Source organism: Protopterus annectens, chromosome 10.part0, assembly GCF_019279795.1.
Source record: "Protopterus annectens isolate FY-2018-M chromosome 10.part0, PAN1.0, whole genome shotgun sequence".
NCBI classification, from domain to species: Eukaryota; Metazoa; Chordata; order Ceratodontiformes; family Protopteridae; genus Protopterus; species Protopterus annectens.
In genome coordinates, this window is record NC_056744.1 from 886,145,441 (window position 1) to 886,169,268 (window position 23,828).

Sequence of the window (23,828 nt, forward strand, 5' to 3'; positions counted from 1 at the left end):
AAAATGTGTGTGTTGGTCTGTTCAAAGTAAAAAATGACTTTGTTATATAGTTAGCCATTATGATATTATAAAATGTATGTGAAATCTAATCTAAATCAACACTTAATATTGCTGAAATGTAATGAACAGAGAATACAATTTATCACATCATTTCTAAGGAGCAGAGTGGTTGTCCTAAATTTTTCAGATTTTTGTCTGCATCAAAAGAACGAGAATTTTAAACCACAAAATGTTTCCTGAGCACAGTAAATTGGATGCCCATTTAAGTAACTCAATATCTCATAAATCCCCTGTTGTGATGATCAATGATGAAATACGCAATTAGGTAGAAAAAAGCAAATGTGAATGTAGTGTGGTTAAAGCAGGTTACATGCATGTGTCACAAACACTGATCACATTTGAATGGCTTGATATTATTTTCCTTTGTTGTACAGAGATCTACATTACTGCCACCAGAGGAAAGAGGGCATAATAAAATAGAATACTTTAAATTCAAAATAGCATGTGACACAGTCTAGAGGCATAAATATTCCTTGTCCTTTCTTTTGTAACAATAGGATGTTCTTCGTGTTTCACTGTTGCAGTCATTACATTTGGGTAATCTGCTGGCAGGTTGCCCTCAGTCGGCCTGATTAACAAAGTCTTGGGTCCTGCGTCGGTTGCTGTCCCTTCTTCCATGACATCAGGTCGTCAGGGGTACAAAACATGCAACCAACGCCATTTTTATCAGTCTTTCCTGCGGTGCGGTGCCTGAAGCAGAAGCAGTTCGCAAGTGTCGGTCGGCCGACTCCTGAAATTTTCATTTTTGAGTTTCAGAACCAAAGTCTTCAACCTAAAGTTAAGTACCCCGTTGGGGAAACTTTTTCTTGCTCCTTACCAATGTCAGTAAAAGTTAATAACTGTATTACTTGTGGGAAGCAAATACCTCATAAGGATTTTAATTTGTACTGTATTTCTTGCCTAGGCCCTGACCACAACATGCCTTGCTGTTGGTTTTGTGCTAGATTTAACCAAAGCACTATTAAGCATCGGTATATTTTTGCATCTAAATATTTTGGCTCAAGATTTAACTATCCAGAAATGTCATTGGTTAGCAATCCGACAACCAGAATTCACAAAAAACGCAAAGAAAAATACAGAGACGGACCGTTGAGGTCCAAAACCGACGGCAAAGCTTTTCCTAAGCCAGTCGCCAGTTTGCCGGTACTCAGTGAGGCGCTTTTGCAGGCCCTGATATCCGCTACTTTTGATTCGAAGGCCTCTACTGAGACCCATTCAGAGTCCGGTGTGCCACGAGACATTTTAAGTATTGAACCCGCGGATGTCTCTACCTTAGATGGGTCCGGAGCCACTGAGCAGACACTGGCTTCTGAGGGTGTTTTCAGGCCTAAAGATTTGTATATTAAACCAATGCCATCTTCAAAACCAAGGCCAAAATCAACTTCTATGTCTAAAAAACCGACGCTTAGGCCACGTGCACAGGCCTCTGTGCCTAAAAAACAAATGATCAAAATGGCTGAGGATTTAATTACCTTGATAAGGGGTTCCCAACTCCCTCCTGCTAAGAGGCATAGGCAAGGCACTGATTATGAATCTTCAGATCAGGTTTCCATTTCTTCTGATTCCTCTTCTGATCAGGAATTGTCTATTCCACCTTATGAGGACTCTGATGCAGAAGAATCCATCCATATTGCTTCTTCTCCTGATGATTTTTCTTTTGGAGAAACTTTGCATACCTTAGGGGAACATTTTCATTGGGAGAGTCAGGATTTTTCAGAATCTAAAAAGAGGCTTAGGGATTTCCTTCTTCTTCCTCAGCATAGGTCTTTGGCTATACCTCCTGTTCTAGACATTGTTGATGATATTTTCTCAGAATCCAGCATGGCTCCTGATTCCCTGCCTCCAGCTCCTAGTAAGCCAGACAGATATTATAAGGTTCTTGACTCCCACAAATTTCTTTTTAAAAACCCTACTGCTGACCCTGAAACAATTTCTCACGGTCCCAAGGGTGTTAAGGCTTCTACTGCTAAAAATCCTACCCCTTCTGATAGACTCCAGGGTGCTAGATAGATGGGGTAAGAAGGTTTACACGTCTGCAACCTTGGCAATCAGGGCTTTAAACTGTCAATTTCATATGTTTAAATATCAGCAGCATGTCATGGGCTTACTTAAACATAAAATGATGTTGATTTCTGACTCTGTGGAAAATAGAATTACAGGATTTATTGCATTCAGCTGAACAAGTTGGAAAGCATATTTTGCAATGTGGTTTTGATTCCTTGGAGGCCTCTTGCAGGGCCGCTGTAACTGAATCTGTGATAAGAAAGCATGCTTGGCTCAAGGAGCAAAATCTGCCTGATCATGTTAAAGCAAAATTGTTGGATGCTCCTTTACAACAGGACAGTCTATTTGGTAATAAGGCAGAAGAAGTTTTGAAAAAGATGGAAGACAAAGCTAAATCTATGCAAACTGTAAAAGAATTCCTACAAGTGCAGCCACCCAGGTTCAGTAGGCACTGGCCTACTAAGAATTGGTCCTTTCCAGTACCCACCAGAGCCACTCAGGTCATACCCAGACACTCCAAAGGCTCCAGGTTTCAGTCACAAGGAACTTACAGAACAAAACAATGAGGTGCCTCCACCTCCAAATCTGGAAGTAGCAAGGCAACACCCTAGGGTAAACAGTCTCAATGACTTTCTTCTGCCATTTCCAAGCACTTATTTTTTGGCAGCCCCTTTGGGGGGAAAACTAGCACTTCATGCACAAAATTTGCATCTAATTACCCAGGACAAGTGGGTTTTAAATATAGTATCCCAGGGATACAGATTTCATTTCCACACATTGCCACTTCCAAACAGATGGCCAGATCTGCCTCCAAATCAGTGGGAAGAGGCCCAGAAACAAGTTATGTCCCTCATGAATATGGGGCTATTCAACCAGTACCAGAAAAGGAAAAGTGACAAGGTTTTTATTCAATAATTTTTCTGGTACCCAGAAAAGACAAATCATGGCGTCCCTTATCCATTCTAAGTACATTCCTGGACATTCCAAAATTCAAGATGCTGACTCTACAACAGTTACTGCCTATGCTAGGCAAGGATGCCTGGTTGGTAACTCTAGACTTAAAAGAGGCTTACCTGCATATCCCAATCAGGGAATCTTGTAGAAGATACCTCGGCTTCAAAGCAGGCTATTTGCATTACAAGATCGCTGCACTGCCCTTTGGCTTATCTAGTGCGCCCAAGGTCTTCACAAAGTGCCTGGCACCAGTAATTGCATTTTGCAGACAAAGAAACATTCAAATTTATCCTTATCTGGATGATTGTCTAATTCAGGCAGAAAACAAGGACACTCTTCTACAGCATCTGGCGTTTGTAAAAAGGCTTCTATCTTGCCTAGGGTACACCATAAACTAAAAGAAATCACAAATGGTACCCTCTCAAATAATTACATTCCTGGGTGCAAGCTTGAATACAACTGCCCAGATGACTTACCTCACACCAGAAAAACAAATCCAATTGATAACTTACTTCAAACAAGTGACCATAAAAACCCAGTCTGCAAGACAAATTCTGCAGCCTTGGGGTTCATGGCTTCCTGCATTCTTCTAATTCCATATGCAAGACTGCATATGAGGAAACGTCAATGGTACCTAAAAAGCTTATGGAGTCAACATTGTCACAGCCTGGAAACAATGATTCCTATCATTCCTTGCCTGCAGCAAGAGTTTCTATGGTGGGCAGAGGCCTGTCACCAAAACAAGGGACTGTCATTCATTCCACCCCCTGCCACCCAAACCCTGACTACAGATGCAACAGACTATGCTTGGGGGGGGGGGGGGCACATCTGGCAAGGAGATGCATTCAGGGCGAATGGAGCCCAAATCAAATGCACCTGCATATCAACCTGAAAGAGATGCTAGCTGTACAGAATGCTCTGACAGCTTTCAAGGACTTTCTTCATCCAGGACAACTACTGATAAAGATGAACAACACCACACTCATGTGGTACATAAACAAGCAGGGGGGGTACCCATTCCTACCCCCTTTGCAGACAAGCCATGGCTTTGTGGAACACAGCCTTGACTTACCAAATGCATCTACAAGCTCAGTTCCTGCCAGGAAAGCAAAATACTCTGGCAGATGAACTAAGCAGAAATCTTATGGACCCACGCAAATGGAAACTGTATCCACAAATCTTCAGCATGTTGACACGCAGATGGGGGAGCCCAGACATAGATCTTTTTGCCTCACCCCAAAACTATCAGTTGGACAAATTCTGCACAAGAATCCATCACATAAAAGCTTGGAAAGTGGATGCTCTATCCTTCAGCTGGAAAAACCTATCAGTCTATGCCTTTCCCCCTCTGCCTTTGCTCTCCAAGGTATTACTAAAAGTCAGACAGGAAAAACCAAAAATGATTCTGATTGCTCCAGACTGGCTTCGCCAACACTGGTACCCGCTCCTATGCAATATGTCACACCTTCCTCCGTGGTACCTGCCTCAGACACCTTATCTATGGTCTCAGCAGAACTATCAAATTCTACACACTCAGCTCCAAACTCTGAATCTTGCAGCATGGCTAATCAACTAATTTCACCAGATACATCTCTCAGCAATGATGGATGTCATTTTGGAGGCTAGAAGGCCTAGTACTAGAAAATCTTATGCTGATAAATGGAAAAGATTCTGTGCCTGGAATCAGGCACAAGGAATAAGCACAGCAATGACCAGTATTCCTCAGATTCTGCAATATTTAACTGAGATCCTTCACAAGGGCCTATCTTTCTCTTCCATAAAAATCCATGCCTCTGCCATTTCAGCTCATTACAACACAGAGCATTACTTCTTTTCTCATCCCCTGCTAAAGCAGTATCTCAGAGGGGCCAAAAATTTAAGACCTCCCAGGAGAGCACCAACTCCTGCATGGGACCTCAATTTTGTGTTGGAAAAGCTCATCCTACCTCCTTTTGAGCCAGCTGCTACTGCAGACATAAAATTTCTCTCTTGGAAGACAGCTTTTCTTTTAGTAGTCTCTTCAGCTAGAAGGATATAAGAACTACAGGCTCTTATGGCAGTGGAGCCTTTTATTATTTTCTACCCAGACAGGGTAGCACTCAGGACCAATCCATCCTTTATGCCTAAAGTGGTATCTAGTGTGGCTCTTAATCAGACCATTCATCTGCCAACTTTTTTCCCAAATCCGCAGAACAAGGGGGAGCAGATTCTGCATTCACTGGATGTACACAGACAACTAAGATTCTACTTGAACAGGACAAAATCTCTAAGAAAATCTGAGCAACTACTGGTGGCATTTGCTGCAGGGGCAGAGGGAAAGGCTTTTTCAAAGCAGACTATTTCAAAATGGATGAGCCATTGTATTGTTTCTGCTATATGCATCATGGTAAACCTGTCCCCAAGGGGATCAGTTCCCATTCCACCAGGGCTGCATCTACTTCTGCAGCCTTTCTCAGAGGGGTTCCTAACAGAGACATTCTAGAAGCTGCTACCTGGAGCTCAGTTCATACGTTCACCAAACATTACCATTTACCTCTCTTCTCTAAATCCAGAGCAGGCTTTGCCACTGCTGTCCTGCAGGGCCTTATAGCTGCTCCTAATGCTGTATAATTCCATTCTCCCAACCATAGCTTTGGGATTCTAGAGTGAAACACGAAGAACATAGTACAGTTGTGTACACTTACCATAAATGTAGATGTTCGAGTGTATTCACTGTTGCAGTCCTGGTTACCCACCTGCCAGCCCCCTACTTTTCTCTTTTTATACCTCTTCTTTCTGTTACTATGCTCAAAAGCCTTTTTGTTGTATTTGCTTTTATTTGGAGGTATATTTTTTGTGTTCTAAATTACATATATATATATATATATATATATATATATATATATTGCTTCCCATTTGAGGGGCACCTGACATCTGGGGCAAGAAAAACTGATGAAAATGGCGTCAGCTGCATGTTTTATACCCCTGACGACCTGACATCATGGAAGAAGACAGCAACCGACGCTGGACCGAAGACTTTGTTAATCAGGCCGACTGAGGGCAACCTGCCAGCATATTACCCAAATGTAATGACTGCAACAGTGAATTCACTCGAATATCTACATTTATGGTAAGTGTACACAACTGTACTTTTCCCCCCCAAACTGGGAAAGTGACACCTTTAAAGTGAAAGGAATATGCTGCCTGTTGTGGCCCACCTCACTGTCTTAAACTTTGTTAGAAACAGCACTTTGATGAATATTCTGTTGTATAAGAGACAGCTGGACATGGCAGAGCTGAAGTGACTTAGTTAAAACACAAATGTATTAATACTAGTAACTCACATCTCAAGGTTCTGTTTTAGCCTTAATTAACAAAAACGTGAAACATATTGTCCTGTTTTCCACTCTGGAAGAGCATTCACTTGGATAACAACTTTTCTCTGTTGTATCTCTCCATTACAGCTCACTACTAGTTAGAGTAAAAGAGAATACACCTTACCTGGATTAATTGTGCCAGCACTTTTAAATATATTAAGACATAACAGAGGGCATGCTACGAAAAGCTCCACTCCCATCATAAAAAAAAAAAAACAAAACTGTTTGTGATAGTGACCTGATGCACACCTCCATGTCTCCAGCTCAGAATACTGTTATAATAAGCAACAGTGAAGTGCTACTTTACTGCTGAACCCCATTCTCCAGCCAGCTCTAGCAGTTCTTACCTAAAGTATGGGTAGCTGAGGTAAGTTCTATGCTAAGTGTTTAGGAAGCATACATTCAGAAGATAAATGCTTTCTACACAATTGAAACTCCTGAAAAATAGCATTTTCACAAGTATTAAGATTTCCGTGTGCTGCCATGAGTTGCAGAGAGAAACTTCCCTGATAGAGTTATCTAAGACATTTTGCCTTACTCCATATGATAGAACACTAAGGGATCTGGTAGCAGAATGACTAGAGGAATATATATCTCTTTATGGCTACATGACTGAGTCATTAGTGTAGTGTAGTGTACAGTATATTTCTTCTGATTTCTTGTATACCATCGTGTTGCATTTATATTTTCAGGGAATGAATGCTCCCAGGATGAGAGCACTGCAGCTGCCATCCTTGCTACCCAGCTTGATGAACACCTTGGAGGAAAACCGGTCCAGTATCGAGAGACACAGGGTTCTGAGTCCACCACCTTTCTGGCTTACTTTAAAACTGGCATAACATATAAGGTAATGTTCTTTTGAAGTGCAGTGAAAAAAAGCAATAATTTAATTGCAAGCTGTAACACAAGAGTGTCGTACTTCATCTCTGGGTACATAAATAATGAACAGCAACCAGCATCTGACCTGCCTTTCATTGTTTCTGTATTTATTGTGAAAAGGTAGTGAATTATAAGATGTGTTGACTTGAACTGATTGCATTCTTTTAGGTACTTCAATCCACAGACAACATTAATAGAGGCATATACAGTCTCTGAAGTCACAGATCTTAACTAAGGTGCATTTTTTTTTAATTTGTCATGAGTCTGTTCTGGATTTTGTTATGTAACATAAAAGGGAACTAGATGTGAGCAATGTTGCCTCACCGAAGAAATAAGATAACTGAAATGTTGTGACTTAAAATTCATTGAACATGGCAATATTTTTTTCTCCCTGCAGCTTATCATTATCTGCTAAAGGTTTCTCTCCTCATCCGCCATATCTACCATACTCTTCTGACATCCAGGACCTACCCCAAATAATGATAGGGGGCCAGTGAGGTGACTGAGGTATCTTGATGCTGTATCATATTGCTACTGTTTTTTTCACATTATACCATAATACTCCAGTTCCCCTTGCACACGCCTGTGCTTCTCTATGGGCAGATGTGTAATGGCGATTTGCACTGTCCCACATCCATGACAACTCATTCAGTGCCCCCACACCTATTCCTGTTTGAAGACAACTCCTCCCCTTACATGTCCCCTTCCTTCACCGGGGATATAATACAAGAAGCATGCAGGTGCATGCCCATCCCCCCTCTCCAGAATAGGTACACCCATCTGTCCCCTGCCATGCTTCAAACAACTGACATGGTTATCAAAACCAAGTCATCTGGCTGTAGATAGGGAGCGGGTTCTCTCTATGCCATGGCACAACTTATGCCACTTCCACAGTTACTGAATTTATCTAAATGGAACTAAAGTTTATATGGAATCATATTTCTCAAAAAAGGTAACGTGGTAGGTACATATTAATGCAATATTTCCATGTAGGAGTATGAATTCAAAATAACACGAGTAAACAGGAAAAAGGCTGCAGAAGCATAAATTACACTTAGTTTGTAACTTGGGATTTTCATATCAGAGGGGCAACCCTAATTTCTGACTGAATGTAAAGGTGGGATTATTAAATAAAGAACAAATTATATACTATGAGTCTAGTAATTTACAGGATCTGGAACAGTTTGGAATAATTTGATAATGCTTACATATAATTTGTTTGCGTTTGCAATTGGGGAAGTTGCTCAGAGTAGACTGATTAATGATACATAAGTAGATTTCTGTATGATATTTTTATAGGTTCATATATAAAAATGAAAAATAAAACAGCCTAGGACTGAAATTAAAAGTTACATATTAAGTGCACACTGTCTGAGTGGCTCCATGTCTTAATGAAGCATGTCCTGAATGAAAGTGGAATAGGTGCAGGGTTTGAATCCACATAACAGATAGTATGCCTGTATACTTTTTGTAGCAGTCTCAGCAGGTCTATGGGTTTCACACTCACCCTTGGAGGAGAAGGCTGTGTATTCGTCCAGTACTGACACCGCAGTATAGTGCAAGGAGGGTGGGGATGGGGGTGCTGTCCTTCAGATGAGAATTTAAATCAAAGGCCATCACCCTGAGTTGGTGGTAGCTCAGGTGGATATAAAAGATCCTGTGAAATTTATCAAAAACAGAAGGGTTAAATTCCCCAATTTCCTGGCCAAATTCCTTTTGTTAGTATAAATACCATCCTGAGTCTCCCATGAAAAGAGGCCATTGGTCTAGTGGGACTAACCTAGTCAACAAAGCATAAATAAAAAGTAAACAAAATAAAAATATATGTTCTCCCTCCCTTCAAGTCATCCCTCAGGAAATACTTCTAACCATAACTCTTCCACCTATCATTAGAGAACATATCCTCAGTGCATTTTCCAAGACCATGAACAGTGCACTGGTGGGGTCAGATAATATCCAAGGATGCCTTCTTAATAGCATAAAAAAATGATCTATCAGGACCACTAGGATTACTATTCAACCATAGCCTCCAGACAGGCTTTGTGCCAAGGCATATATTTGGAGTCCTCTAAAGTCACAAATAACTCCCAAGAAGGACTGACACAGACCAATAACTGGTTTCAGAGCCATGGTCTAAAACACAGTGACAGCAAATAATCCCTTTGGGAAGATGGTTACCCCTGGAAACTACTACATTGATAATACAGCCCTAAGAGTAGACCAGGTGATCAGAGATTTGGGAATGCATGTAGATAGTAACCTGACATTTGACCTTCATGTTTCTATGGTAGTAAGGAAATCATTCTATGTTGCACAACTTATAAGCAAGGGTATAGTGTTTAGATCTAAGGATGCGATTGTTATGCTTTACTTGGCCCTCATCAGAACAATCAGTGACAACAACACCCGCTTTTATATGTATCTGACCTAACATCTCATTTGGGATGTACCTCACAAGACACTTCCAACAGCTGGAAAGACCACAAAAGTATGTCCTATGCAGATCGACTACAAAAAACTCCGGCTGTACTCAGTGACATATCGCTTACTCAGAGGTGATCTCTGCCTGACTTACAAAGCCATGTCCAACTCAGAATTGATGGACATGCTCCACCTAAAGAAATCCAAGTCACTGCGAGCTACCCGCTCTAGTGAGCTAAACCTCGCCACAACAATAAATAGAACATGCTAGAGGGATAGATTCCTGTCACAGAGACTCGCCATGCTTTGGAACAAAATTCCTAACTACATTAGGCAGAGCCCCTCATTAACACTCTTCAAGAGAAACCTTGACGAGTGGATGGGTAACAGAAAATACACCCCTGGGATCACTTCACAGGCTCTGCTTGACAGAGGCTCAGTTAATTAATCAATGGGGCGGTGAAAGCTGACACACTCTAGCTAGGCTTATAAATGCCCTCGGGCAGATAGCCTAGTACCTACCTGTGAACCTATGAACAACTGGAGCACTCACAAAGGCTCCTCACAAAAAGAATCCAGGGTGTAAACAACACATTCTCTGCAGGCCGACTCAAAGCCCTAGACTTGTATTCAGTCTCCAACAGATTGCTGAGAGGAATCTATGCCTGACCTAGAATGCATCCTCTGATGGACCCATTGTACATTCACAAAACAAACAACATCACAATTACCTGATCTAGGCAGCTAAACTTCATCTGCAACATAAATAGGAGATGTTGGAGGAACCGGTATGTTTCTCGGAGGTTACCTCAACTCTGGAACAGGCTTCCAATCCATGTGAAGCAGAGTTCTTTCCTAACTCAATTCAAGTTTAGGAATCCGATATTTATCACTAGTCTAGCACGTGTGTCTCTGTTAGACAGAGGCAGCATGTAAATGCCTGACCACCCATGCCCAAGCCTACATATACCTCTTAAAATAACCCTAGGATATCAAAACTTGTCAAATACATTTGGGAAGCATGGCTGGGCTTAAAAAGGACCTCTGGTAATCACATTTGAACCTATGAAACCTTTTGAAGTATAAGCAGTGAGTGGTAGTAGTTGAAAAATTCTCTGTAGGAAATGAAGGTGCCAGAAAAGCACTGGAGGGATAATTTCAGAAATTGTTGTCTTGAATTTCTTTTACTAATTGAATTACAGTGGAACTAGAAGAAAATGTGTTACAGAGGAAATCCTTTGGGGTCTTGGAGACAAGAAACTGAAAAAAAAGAATGTGTAAGCATAAGAAGAGATAATGAAAATGATATACAAGTTTTAGTGCCAATATATGCTGTCGGGCTTTACTCCCCCAGATATAAAAACATGTAGGCCTTGAAAATGTTCACTACAACTTTTATGATAATTTGAAGGCAGCCATTGTGTTGTTCAGCATTTGACAGTGACATTGCTGTTCTGTCTTACCTAAATAGAATGTCATTAAATGAAAGGGGGAATGGGAGATGCATAGGTATTACGCTGCGGTCATACCTTATCCAAGAAAATGTAATCTAGTCAGTTCTAGAGCCTGTGACGTATGAAAGGAACAGGACAGAGGTGGCCCACACTAGAGAAGTCAAAAGGGTGCAGGTCTTACTTGAAAAAGATTTACTTGGGCCATATGTAATGGACCTGGGGGGAATCAGTAACCCAGTCCTGGATCTATAGACTCAGACACAAAACAGCATGTGTTTTGATACGGGAGGTCTTACTGCTGGTTGGGGTCCTTTTCCTTTTTTCTCGTATGCTTTGTCTTTTTGGTTTCTTGACCAAGTCATCTCTCTTAATAAAAGGCCACAACTTTGTAGAAGTTGCTGTCAGTGTGCTTATCTGATAGCTACTGTCTACCAACTTGTGATGTATATTTCTGTTTTGTTGAGTTATAACTTCAGTATGTCTTAGCAGCATTAATTCTGACTTTAAGAGGGTACTTGAAAATCATAAAGTTGGTAGTGTAGAATTTGATTTGGTTGTCGTCAGACTTTCAAACTAAGTATTTAGTGTGTGGTTTAGTGGAAATGATGTGAGGATAATTGGTTCACTGCTGGTGATATTACCTCAGCAGTAATACTGATGTTAGTGCAGTGATCTTTCCAAGTATATGCACAGAATTTCTCAGAGGCAGTTGACAGTACATGACAGGCACTCTAGAGCCTTTGATTTATTCATTTTTCTGATACCTGTTTATCCTGTTCAGGGTCAAAAAGGAACTGGACCCTAACCAAACAAACAGTTGGGCATAAACAGAGAATGGTTTCTGGGTGGGTTGGTGGTCCATCTCAGGATGTATATGTATACACACACACACACACACACACACACACACACACACACACACACACACACACACACACACACACACACACACACACACACACACAGCTGCATACATATTGATGCCCTGTCCTAGATCAGAGTTACTGAAGATGTGCCAAAGCAGTTTCCCAGAGGAAATGCTAGCACAATGGATGCTGCACAGAATTTCATCATCCATCTTTCCTGATAGTGTTCAATTTACTGCACATCAGCAAATCAAATGACATCAGAAATATTCAGTGCTTCGAAGGGTAAGGTCAGGATGCCAGTGATATAGTATGAATGAATACAGATGTTGTGTAGAGGATAAACCACATCATTGTTTACCAGACAATGTGTATAAAAAGGATGTGGACTAGCATTTCATTAACTTCTCATATAAGACCTCACAATAAAGTGCTTGTGGACGATATGAGTCATCAAACATGATGAAAACTGGAAAGTGGTTAACCCTGCCTCAAAAAATGTCATGCATTTCAGGTCATTGCTGGAAATGTTGGATCATTAACTCAACTTTCTTATGAAATCTGTTGACACTCCACCAGGACATGGGAATGGATAAAGAATGTGAAATGATCTTGTGGGTGACCAAGCAGATGGTAGCATCAGATGATTTGCCATGTAGAACTGGTGCTGCTCTTGACTGAGTATTTGAGCCTGTGAAACCTGTTTGTAGTTTCTTTAAAATTGTGACATTGTTCATCCCAAGAGGAAGAGGAATTGACCCAGCAGTGTCATGTGTGTGTGACATTGTACTTCAAAATACAGCAGATATATCCTGTAAAGCAAAGTTGTCTGTAGTGTTAATAAAGACAAATGTTAGGTTAAGACTGGGGGCTAATAAAACCAGATATCCCAAAATGATCCAGAGATGGAAGACTAGCCATACTAATACCCATGGATGTATTAATGGTCAGAACAAAGCCCATAAATGGATGGATGGTCAGATCAATAGTCACATTTGGATGGATGGCCAGACTGATATGCCTAGATGGATTAAGGTCTAGATGCAGACCATGAGAAGGAGGGATTTCCAGATGACTGTTGTGACAGTATTCACTTCATGTAGAAGCAGATATCACAACAGCAAAGTTGAATGCCCACTTGATTACTCCCAAACCTAGTTAGCGTTTACAACAGAGACGCCATAATACTTTTGCCACACAGGATTCTTCTTCAAGAAGAAATTCATTTAATGAGCCTCTCCAGGTGAATGAGACAAGCCCTTCTGGACTTTAAAGATGCTGTTCTGAGGGCCTCAGCAAGTCACTGCCACAATAAGTTTGTGAAGGGAAAAATGTAAGCATTATTTCTGACTGAAATAAAAAAAAAAAAAAAAAAAAAAAAAAATGATATTGAAATGCTGGCTGTTTAACAACAAGTTCCAGCTCAAGGTTTGAGACATCTGGTTTAGAAGTAAAAGCTGTCTGTATATAAATATGGATAATTGTTTTTGTCTATTTATGTAATTGTTGTTACTAATTAGCATTTCTTATGTAAAGTGTTTTGCGCGCACGTGTGTGTGTTTATAGTGTGCCTATATGATGAGCAATGTTTCTGTTGTAGACAACGTTAAGTATTAAGTATTTGCACCTCCCATACTATTATATGTACATAGTAATTATTCCCTTGGTATATCTAACTAAATCTGAAGGAAGACAAGCTTACTTTAATGTTGCAGCATATGTGATAGGCATGTCCATGTAGATGAATGCACGTGACTGAGTTGTCATTCTGAAAGCTGCATGAAAGCTGCATCTGAGTTTTGTATGATGTTCTTCATGTTTCACTGTTGCAGTCATTACATTTGGGTAATCCTGCTGGCAGGTTGCCCTCAGTTGGCCTGAATTCCAAAGTCTTGGGACCTGCGTCGGCTGCTGTTGCCTCTTCCCTGACGTCAGGTCATTAGGGGTATAAAAGATGTGGCCGACGCCATTTTCTTTTGTCTTTCTTGCCGCGCAGTGCCCGAAGCAGAAGCAATTTGCAAGTGCCGGTCGGCCGACTCTTGAGATTTTCGTGTTCGAGTTTCAGATCCGAAGTCTTCAATAAAGCTAAGTACCCCGTTGGGGAAACTTTTTTCTTGCTCCAGACTGATGTCAGAAAAGTAAATAATTGTATTTCTTGTGGAAAGCAAATACCTCATAAGGACTTTCATTCTTACTGTATTTCCTTGCCTAGGCCCTGATCACAATGTTTCTGGTTGTCGGTTTTGTGCTAGATTTAACCAATGCACTATTAAACGTCGGTATGATTTTGCTTTAAACTATTTTGGACACCGGTTTAATTATCCAGAAATGTCATCGGATAGTCATCCGACTACTGGAGTTCACAAAAAATGCAAAGAAAAGGAGAGAGATAGACAACCGAGGCCCAAAACTGACGACGAAGCTTCTCCTAAGCCAGTCACCGGCTCTCAGTGAGGCACTTTCGCAGCCCCTGATGCCTGCTACTTTAGAGTCACATGCCGCTACCGATTCCCACGTGCAGTCAGCCATGCCACTGGAAACTCAAGGTATTGGAGCCTCGGATACTATTCCTTCAGATGGGTCCGGGGCCGCTGAGCAGGCACCGGCTTCTGAGGGTGTATTCAGACCTAAACATCTTTACATTAAACCAACCTCAGCTTCAAAGGCAAAGACTAAAGCACTTTCTGAAGCAAAGAAACAAACTCAAGAGCCACATGGACAGGCCTCTATGCCCAAAAAAGAGATGCTCAAAATGGCCAAAGACTTAATTACCTTGATCAGGTGTTCCTATCCCTCTCCTGATAAGAGGCCTAGGCAAGAGACTGACTATGAATCTTCAGATCAGGTTTCTATTTCTTCTGATTCCTCTTCTGATCAGGAATATTCTCTTCCCCCCTATGAGGATTCTGATGCTGAAGAATCTATACCTTCAGCTTCTCCTCCAGAGGACTATTATTTTGGGGAAACCTTGTATACCATGAGGGAGCATTTCCACTGGGAGAGCCAAGATTTCTCAGAATCTAAAAAGAGGCTCAGGGATTTCCTTTTATTACCTCAACACAGGCCACTAGCCATTCCACCTGTGTTAGATATTGTAGAAGATGTGTTTTCGGAGTCTAGTCTTACCTCTGACTCCTTACCTCCAGCCCCTGTTAAGCCTGACAGATATTACAGGGTTCCTGACTCACATAAATTCCTTTTTAAAAACCCTGATGCAGACCCAGAAACTATTTCACAGGGTCCCAAATGAGTTAAAGCTTCCACTGCTAAAAACCCTACCCCCTCTGACAGAGATTCTAGGGCACTGGATAGATGGGGAAAAAGGTTTACACATCTGCTACGTTGGCTATAAGGGCCTTAAACTGTCAGTTTCATATGCTCAAATATAAGCAACATGTCATGGTATTGCTTAAACAGAAAATGTTATTAAACTCTGAATGTGCAGAAAACAAGGAAATGCAGGATTTATTGCATGCAGCTGAACAAGTTGGAAAGCATACTTTGCAATATGGTTTTGATTCTTTGGAGGCCTTCTGCAGGGCCGCAGTTACGGGTTCTGTAATTAGGAGGTATGCTTGGTTAAAGGAACAAAATCTACCTGATCATGTCAAAGTTAAATTATTAGATGTACCTTTACAGCATGATACTTTGTTTGGTGTTAAGGCAGAGGAGGTGTTAAAGAAAATGGAGGACAAAGCTAAATCTATGCAAACTGTCAAAGATTTTTTACAAGTACAGCCACCTAGGTTTAGTAGACACTGGCCTACAAAGAATTGGTCCTTTCCTGTGTCAGACAGACCTCAAAGGGGCAGATCCATATGCCCTAGAGGCAGAGCCCAGGCACAAGGTTCCTACAGGTCAAAGCAATGGGGTGCTTCTACCTCCAAAGTTGGAGAACACAAATCACAACCATACAGGAAACAGTCCTACTGACTTCCCCCTGCCAGCACCAAGCACTTATCTCCTGGCAGCACCCTTAGGGGGAAAATTAGCACTTTTTTCTCAAAATTGGCGCATTATAACCCAGGACAAGTGGGTTCTAAATATCGTGTCACAAGGGTACAAGTTCCATTTCCATACCCTGCCAAAGGCAAACGGCTGGCCAGATCTGCCAAAAAAATCAATGGGCAGAGGCACAAAAACAAGTCTCATCCCTCATGGACATGGGGGCCATTCAACAAATACCAGAGCAAGAGCAGGGACAAGGATTTTACTCAAGACTGTTCTTGGTACCCAGAAAGGACAAGGCCTGGAGACCAATACTGGACCTATCTATTCTGAACACTTTCCTGGAGATACCAAAATTCAAGATGATGACTTTGCAGCAGCTTCTGCCCATGCTGGGCAAGAATGCTTGGCTGGTGACTCTAGACCTAAAATAGGCATACCTGCATGTCCCAATAAGACAATTATGCAGAAGATACCTCAGATTCAAGGCTGGCTCAATGCATTACCAATTCTCTGCACTGCCCTTTGGCTTATCTACTGCGCCCAGGGTCTTTACAAAGGGCCTGGCACCAGTAATTGCATTCTGCAGACAAAGAGGAATACAAATATCAAGAACAGTCGAGTAAAATCTTTGTCCCTGCTCTTGCTCTGGTATCTGGTGACTCCTTGTTCACAAATGTTGTTGGCTCATACTGGAATAAACTTACCTCAGAACTAACTACTTTAGTCTCATCTCAACTTTTCAAGAAACATTTAAAGGACCATTTCAAAACTCACTGGCTTTGCCCTTGCTCAAATCCCGACTGACCCCAGCATCCAACTTATATATTATACTTCTCTTCCAGTAAAGTTCTCTCAATTCCCTGGGCGGCACAGTGGTGCAGTGGTTAACATTGTCACCTCACAGCAAGAGGTTCTCCGGTTCGATTCTCAGCTGGGGTGCCTTCTGTGTGGAGTTTGCATGTTCTCCCTGTGTTCGCATGGGTTTCCTCCGGGTACTCCAGTTTCCTCCCACATTCCAAAGACATGCATCTGGAGCATTTCTCCCCGGGCCTCCACTGAAAACAGGCTCTGTGGAACCTAGTTGGACTTTCCCGGTCAACAAATGATAAATAAAATAAATAAAAATAAAATACACCCATCTCTTCTACTTGTCTCTCTCAATATTACATCTCCTCATCTGTAGCTCACCTGGCATCTACTTGGACATTACTATTCCTACATCTGTCTCTTTCTCTCTATACTTGATATATTACTCCAACCTGTCATCTCATCTACTATCTAAACCTTGTTTGTTACTTCTTACTGTGTAATTCTGGGTCTTATAACTATTTGCTCATGCACAAAATGCTCATCATATTTGTTAATACTGTAAATATTATATAGACTCTAGTGTTTGTTTATTTTTTATTTCTGCATCCAAATTCCTGCATCACTCAGATTGTAGGGTTAGGGATCCTCGTGGTATTTTTTTCTGTTAAATTGATTCCATACTGTTGCTATGCTACTTGTAAATAGTTCTGTAGCTTCTTATAATTTGTTGTTTTATGCCAGTTACTAGTATATATTAGTGGAGCTTTTCTCCTCGGGCCTCTGCTGAAAATGGACATATGTCCAGCCAGACTAGCCCGGTCAACAAATGTAAAATAAATAAATAAATAAAAAATATATCCTTACTTGGACGACTGTCTAATTCAAGCAGAGAACAAGGACATTCTTCTACAGCACCTGGCATTTGTGAAAAGACTTCTAACATGCCTAGGGTACACAGTCAACAAAAAGAAATCAAAACTAGTACCCTCTCAAGAGATAATATTCCTGGGTGCAAGCTTAAATACAACTGCCCAGATGTCTTATATCATGCCAGACAAACAAAGGCAACTGACTACCTATTTCAAAATGTTGGCAACACAGGTTCAGTTATCTGCAAGAAAAATTCTGCAGGCTTTGGGCTTCATGGCATCCTGCATCCTACTAATTCCATATGCAAGACTGCATATGAGGAAACTTTAATGATACCTAAAAAGTGTTTGGACTCAACATTGCCACAGCCTGGAAACAATGATTACTCTCATTCCATGCCTACAACAGGAGTTTCGATGGTGGGCAAAGGCTTGTCACCAAAACAAGGGACAGCCATTCACATTACCCAGAGCCAGGCAGACACTAACAATGGATGCATCAGATTATGCCTGGGGGGCCCACATGGCGGGAAGATGCATTCAGGGCACATGGTCCTCAACCCAAATGCATCTACATATCAATCAAAAAGAGATGCTAGCTGTTCAGAATGCCCTGACAGCTTTCAAGGACCTACTTCATCCGGGACAACTACTGATAAAGACAGACAACACCACGGTCATGTGGTATATAAACAAGCAGGGGGGTAGACATTCTTACCCCATTTGCAGACTAGCCATGACTTTGTGGGACACAGCATTAACATACCAAGTACATCTGCAGGCACAATTCCTGCCAGGAAGGAAAAATATTCTGGCAGACGAACTAAGCAGAAACCTCATGGATCCCCATGAGTGGCAGTTGGATCCACAAGTCTTCAGCATGATAACAAGGAAATGGGGATGCCCGGACATAGATCTATTTGCCTCCCCTCACAACTTCCAGCTAAAAAGATTCTGCACAAGGACTTATCACAGACAAGCATGGAAAGTGAATGCCCTATCTTTCAGCTGGAAAAACCTATCAGTATATGCCTTTCCCTCACTGCCTCTCCTCCCCAAAGTACTCCTAAAGGTCAGACAGGAGAAGCCAAAAATGATACTGATTGCCCCAAACTGGCCCCACCAGTACTGGTTTCCAATCCTAAAGAACTTGTCTCAATGCCCAGCTTGGACCTTACCTCAAATACCTCATCTACTGTCCCAGCAAAACAATCAGATCCTGCACAGCCAACTCAGGACATTAAAGCTGGCAGCATGGCGGGTAAGCAGTCATACAAAGCACACCTTTCAGTAAAGCTGTGATGGATGACATTTTCGAGGCTAGAAGGCCTAGTACTAGAAAATCTTATGCTGGAAAATGGAAGAGATTCTGTGCTTGGAACCAGGCACAAGGAACTGATACAGCTGTGCCAAATATCCCTCAGATTTTGCAATACTTAACTGAGATGCTGGACAAAGGCCTATCTTTTTCATCTTAAAAGTCATGCCTCTGCCATTTTGGTTATTCTGCATTTTACTTGTGGGATGTTTAATTGTTAAATGCCCAAAGAATGTGTTCTCTTTTTTATTAAAGCAAATACAGATCACCTATGAATTAATTATATGACTGTGCTTGTGGTTAGGGAAATAGTCGTAACATAAAGGGTTATGAGCAGGTTGCTGATCATAACTGGATTTTTATGTGTTTGAGACATGGATGCCAAGAAGTTCGTCTCAAGAGCAAAGTTCGAGAGGTGAACTTGGCATCCATGTCAAGAACAAACAATAAAGGGTAATGATCGGGGACCCAATCATAATTCTTTGCAGTGCCTGGAGCATTACATGCTCTACGTAGTACTAGTTACAAAAATAAGGCTATTTTGCTGACTCTCAAATCCATAAAGCACTTAATGAGGTCTGTCAGACAGGCAGTAATAGACTCTAATTTTACAGAAAATCAAAAACACATTATAAACATATACAGCAGGCAGAATCAAATATGTTTTTTATTGTGCTGGTGTCACTGGCTAGTCAGTATTGGCAGGCTTAACTGCCTAGCATGATACCTGATCTTAACAACTGAAGCAACATTTGTTAAGATTGGGATGTTCATCGTGTTACCCTGCTGCTGTCATCACACTTGGGTTATCCTGTCGTCAGGCGGTCCCGCAGTCGGCCTGAATTCCAAAGTCTTGGTCCGGCGTCGGTTGCTGTCGCTTCTTCCCTGACGTCAGTGCACCAGGGGTATATAAGAGGCATCCGACACCATTTTCTTCAGTCTTTCTTGTCGCGCGGTGCCCGAAGCAGAAGCAGTTTGCAAGTGCCAGTCGGCTGACACCTGAGATTTTTGAATCGAATTTCAGTCCGAAGTCTTCAAAGCTAAGTACCCCATTGGGGAACTTTTTCTTGCCTCAGTCCGATGTCAGAAAAAGTTAACAATTGCATTTCTTGTGGGAAGCAAATACCTCATAAGGACTTTTATTCTTATTGTATACCTTGCCTAGGCCCAGACCACGATGTCACTGGTTGTCGGTTTTGTGCTAGGTTCAATAAGCGAACTATAAAGTGACGTTTTGATTTCGCACAACACTTCTTCGGTAGGAAATTTAATTACACTATGCCGTCGGAGCAACCGACTACTGGCGTGCATAAAAAACGCAAAGATAAAGACAGGCAGCCTAGATCCAAGCCAGACTCCGAGGCCTCGGCTGGGTTGGTTGCCGGTTTCCAGTGAAGCACCTACGCAGCCCCTGGTGACCGCAGAATTGGAACCCCAGAGAGTTCTAGGCCGACGCAGCCATTTTCTTTAGGCTCTACCGACAACATTGCAGAAGGAGAAGCCGGTGCTGTGGAAACACCTTCGGTTTCAGAAGGTGTCTTCAGACCAACTACTCTCATCATTAAATCTTATGCTAAGCTTAAGACTCCTTTAAAACCAAAAAAGACTGCACATCAGTCTCCAGCTCAAGGCCCCATGCCTAAGAAACAGATGCTTAAAATGGCTGAAGATTTGATTTCTTTAATCAGGGGTTCCCAACCCCCCCAGACAAAAGGCGTAGACAAAAGGAGGATTATGCCTCCTCTGATCAAGTGTCTATTTCCTCAGTCTCCTCTGAGGAACAGGATTACTCCTTCCCCCCTTATGAAGATTCTGATGCTGAAGATTCCATTCCCTCAGCTTCTCCCCCTGAAGACTATTCCTTTGGGGAAACTTTACATACTATGAGGGAACATTTCCACTGGGAAGGTCAGGACTACCTCCAACTCAAAGAAAAGGCTCCGAGAGTTTCTTTTACTTCCCCAGCACAGACCACTTGCTATCCCTCCAGTTTTAGACATTGTGGATGATGTTTACTTAGAATCTAGTCTAAATCCAGATTCTCTGCCTCCTGCTCCAGCCAAACCAGACAGATGTTATAGAGTGCCTGACTCACACAAATTCCTTTACAAAAGCCCTATTGCTGACCCAGAGACAATCTCCCAAGGTCCCAAAGGGGCTAAGGCTTCTATGGCTAAAAATCCTGTACCCTCTGAAAGGGACTCCAGAGCACTAGATAGGTGGGGGAAGAAGGTTTACACCTCAGCTACTCTAGCTATGAGAGCACTAAATTGTCAATTTCACATGCTGAAATACCAGCAATTCCTAATGTCTCAAATAAAACAAAAGATGAGCACGCACCCTCAACAGTCTGAATTCAAGGAAATGCAGGATCTGTTGCATGCAGCTGAACAGGTGGGCAAACATACTTTACAATGTGGATTTGATTCCTTGGAAGCTTCCTGCAGAGCAGCTGTTACTGGGTCTGTTATACGTAGGCATGCTTGGTTAAAGGAAAAACTCTGCCTGATAATGTTAAAGCAAAGTTACTAGATGCACCCTTACAGCAGGATGCCTTATTTGGGGTTAAAGCAGAAGAGGTTTTAAAGAAAATGGAGGACAAGGCAAAATCTATGCAGACGGTCAAAGATTTCTTACAGGTACAACCCCCATGCTTCAGCAGAAATTGGCCAACAAAAAATTGGTCCTTTCCAGCTTCTGACAAACCACAGAGGGGTAAATACAGATGCCCAAGGGGCAGAGGTCAAGCACAAATCCCTTACAAACCTCGCCAATGGGGCACTGCAACACAGAAGGGAGGAGAAGACAGGCCCCAAACTACTAGAAGACAAACACAATGACTTAAACCTCAAACTGCCAAGCAAAGCTCTCTTGGCAGCTCCCTTGGGAGGAAAATTAGCATTTTTTGCAGACAACTGGCGCATCATCACAAAGGACAAATGGGTCCTAGACATCATCATACAAGGATACAGATTCCATTTCCACACCTTGCCAAGGAAAAAAGGAATGCAAACCTGCCACAAAATCAATGGGCAGAGGCACAAAAACAAATTACAGCTCTCATGGACATGAGAGCCATTCAACTGGTACCTACACAGGAGCAAGGCCAAGGATTTTACTCAAGGCTCTTTCTAGTCCCCGAAAGGACAATGCATGGAGACCCATTCTGGACCTTTCAATTCTAAACACCTACTTGCAAGTACCCAAATTCAAGATGCTAACACTACAGCAGCTTCTTCCCATGTTGGGCAAGAAGGCTTGGCTAGTAACGTTGGACCTCAAGGAGGCGTACCTGCATGTCCCTATCAGACAATATTGCAGAAGATACCCCCATTTCATTGCAGGTTCAACCCATTACCAAATCTCTGCACTGCCCTTTGGCTTATCTACTGTGCCCAGGGTCTTCACAAAATGCCTGGCCCCAGTAATTGCATACTGCAGACAAATCATTCAAGCAGAAAACAAGGACATTCTCTTACAACATCTGGCTTTTGTAAAACACCTTCTAAGTTGCCTAGGGTACACAGTAAACGAAAATAAATCAAAACTAGTGCCCTCACAAAATATGACATTCCTGGGTGCCAGCTTGAATACAATGGCCCAGATGGCTTATCTGACGCCAGACACACAACTACAACTAACTCAATACTTCAAAATAATGGCAACAAAGACACATCTCCCTGCAATAAAAATTCTGCAGGCCTTGGGCTTCATGGCATCTTGCATACTACTAATACCATTTGCAAAACTGCATATGAGGAAATTACAATGGTACCTGAAAAGCATATGGACTCAACACAGCCACAGCTCGGAAACAATGATACCTCTCATTCCCTGCCTTCAACAGGAGTTTCTATGGTGGTCACAGGCATGTCACCTCAACAAGGGTTAGCCTTTCACCTTACCCCCAGCCAGGCAAACTATGACAACAGATGCATCGGACTACGCCTGGGGGGCACACATGGCAGGACAGTGCGTTCAAGGCATATGGACTGCAGATCAAAGAAATCTGCACATCAATCAAAAAGAAATGCTAGCTGTACAGAATGCTCTGACAGCCTTCAAGGACCTCTTACATCCAGGGCAGCTTATAATAAGGACAGACAACACCACAGTAATGTGGTACATAAACAAGCAAGGGGGTACACACTCCTACCCTCTATGCAGGCAAGCAATGACCTTGTGGAACACAGCTCTGGCTTACCAAGTTCAATTACAAGCACAATTCCTGCCAGGAAAAAAGGACACATTGGCAGACGACCTAAGCAGGAACTTCATGGATCCCCACGAGTGGAAACTGGAGCCACAAGTATTTGCAATGATAACTCAAAAATGGGGGCACCCAGACATAGACCTGTTTGCCAACCCCCAAAACTATCAGCTTTCAAAATTTTGCACAAGGACATTCTACCATCAAGCTTGGAAAGTGGATGCACTCTCATTCAGTTGGAAAATGTTGACAGTATATGCCTTTCCTCCATTGCCCCTTCTCACAAAGGTGCTGCTGAAAGTCAGGATGGAGAGACCCCGAATGATACTCATTGCCCCAGACTGGCCACGCCAGCACTGGTACCCACTACTAAGGAACATGGCCCACGGCCCACCATGGATTTTACCACAAATTCCTCATCTGCTCACACAGCAAGACAGACAGATTCTACACAGCCAGCTCAAAACCTTAAACTTGGCTGCACGGCAAATCACCTAAGCAACCAGCCAGCTCCTCTTTCACAAGCTGTTATGGATGTCATTCTGGAGGCTAGGAGGCCCAGCACCAGGAAAGCCTACTCAGACAAATGGAAAAGATTTTGTGCCTGGAACCAAGCTAAAGGCCAAAATACCCTTGGGACATACCTCAGATTCTACAATATTTAACTGAGATGTTA

At 42.2% G+C, this 23,828-nt stretch overlaps 1 protein-coding gene across 1 annotated transcript in view; it reads left to right on the forward strand.

The window, feature by feature from the left end:
- Nucleotides 1-23,828, forward strand: part of LOC122813387 (adseverin-like) — a 308,408-nt gene that overhangs the window by 95,138 nt on the left and 189,442 nt on the right. The window contains exon 3 of the mRNA XM_044085682.1: nucleotides 7,067-7,221. Within this exon, the coding sequence (XP_043941617.1) occupies nucleotides 7,067-7,221 (155 nt within the window). The remainder of the gene's footprint in view (nucleotides 1-7,066; nucleotides 7,222-23,828) is intronic.